This window comes from Sinocyclocheilus rhinocerous, unplaced genomic scaffold (genome assembly GCF_001515625.1).
Source record: "Sinocyclocheilus rhinocerous isolate Xijiao unplaced genomic scaffold, SAMN03320098_v1.1 scaffold6919, whole genome shotgun sequence".
In the NCBI taxonomy this organism is placed as follows: Eukaryota; Metazoa; Chordata; class Actinopteri; order Cypriniformes; family Cyprinidae; genus Sinocyclocheilus; species Sinocyclocheilus rhinocerous.
In genome coordinates, this window is record NW_015642135.1 from 95,806 (window position 1) to 97,485 (window position 1,680).

Sequence of the window (1,680 nt, forward strand, 5' to 3'; positions counted from 1 at the left end):
TTTTCTTATAGGAGCCAATGGCTCCTTACTCGATTTTTTTGTCTGGAGCCCTGCCCATGAAGCACTGAGAATGACCATTTTAACAAAAACTTAATTTTAACAATTGAAAATGCTGACTAACTATGGACTTTGGCTAACTATGTTGTTTGTTTACTTAGAAACATTAATTACGTCTGTGTGTGTGTGTTGCACTCTGTTGCTGAATTTCAAGGGAAGTACTACACTACCCATAATGCTGTAGCAAGATCCACCAATCAGAGAAGTTGTGTATGTAAAGTTTTATGTACAAAGAAAAAAAAAAAAAGCAAAACAGCTAACAACCATTATCTTTGCAGGTGTTTGGTCAACAACAAAATCCCTGGCAACCGAACTGCACTGGATAAATTATGTTACGTAGAGCTAGCATTTGTTTTGCTGGTCTGATGACAACTGAGAGGATCATTTATCATTACACACCTGTCTCTGGAACAGGTTTTATTATTGTGTAACATAGGGCTGGACGATATGGCCAAAATTGATATCACGATATATTTCTTAATTTCGGTCGATGCGATATAATTCCGATATCGATATGAACACTATTTATCTGAAATAGAAATCTTTTGTAAACATAGGAACTTCAAGTCATTGATGGATTTTATTTGTGTAGAACTGAATATTTATCATTAACTTTTCCAACTTCAAATCAAGTTTGAAGAAAGGCTGGAAATTCCATGTTGAATGAAACACAGCACAGGAAATCTTTACTACTTTTCTGAAATGGCTATGGAGATAATGAATGGGAAAAATACTTCTGGACTCCAGAATAATTTTATGTTGGTGATTTTAGTCTGTGATTTCACACATTAGATAAACATCTGAAACAAATTTAGTTTAGGTAAGATCCACTTACCTGAACAACTTCTATTCCTCTTTTCCTGAAAGAAGCAAAAAAATATACATATTATTATTTGCTCATGCCACAGGTTTTGACAAAAAAATTTAGTTAAATTAAAATTTTTTAATTAGGATACTATCATAGCAGATTACATTCTGACATAAAAATGAAGCCTGGATAAAAAATTCTGTTGCCTAGCAACACAGAGTTGAGATCCAGAGAACCCTGACTGGCCGTAGAAAGCGAAATGACACCCGAAGCTAGTTTGAGCTATAAACCGTCGTACGTCAGAGCCATCAACCTGCCTGTGCTGTTAGAAAACCTCTACATCTAGACAATGCACAGCTAGGAGCAACTGTCACAAAACAAGTGCTAGTCAAATGTTACAATTTACCAATGCAATACACACTAATTTATACCTGTTAAAATGTATTGTATAAGCTTTTGTTACTTTCACTGTTCATTTTAATGGCACATTAGAGCTGCTCCATTGCAGCAGCTCAATACTGTAATCACAAAACATTTTCCTAAAATAATGCAGGGAACCACTCGTTATACATTATGAGTACGCACGTACTATTTTGATGATGTAATTTGCGTCACGCGCACTATACGCGGACCCTCGCGTACGAATAAAAAACAGAATTTTAAAGCAAGCTAAACACGCGCAGCGCGCACACGTTTGCATTGGTGCAGAATGAGAGTGACACTTAGCCTAGCGCATTTCACACAGTCTACTAGTTTCACTTTTGCTTTAATCGTGTATGCTTGACGTTTAAAATAAATGTTGTTTATAGTGAATG

General features: G+C 35.7%; 1 protein-coding gene across 1 annotated transcript in view; it reads right to left on the bottom strand.

The window, feature by feature from the left end:
* Nucleotides 1–934, bottom strand: part of LOC107755687 (inositol-tetrakisphosphate 1-kinase-like) — a gene marked incomplete at its 5' end in the record, with an annotated part of 49,026 nt that extends 48,092 nt beyond the window's left edge. The window contains one exon of the mRNA XM_016572574.1: nucleotides 893–934. Within this exon, the coding sequence (XP_016428060.1) occupies nucleotides 893–934 (42 nt within the window). The remainder of the gene's footprint in view (nucleotides 1–892) is intronic.
* Nucleotides 935–1,680: the final 746 nt, after the last annotated feature.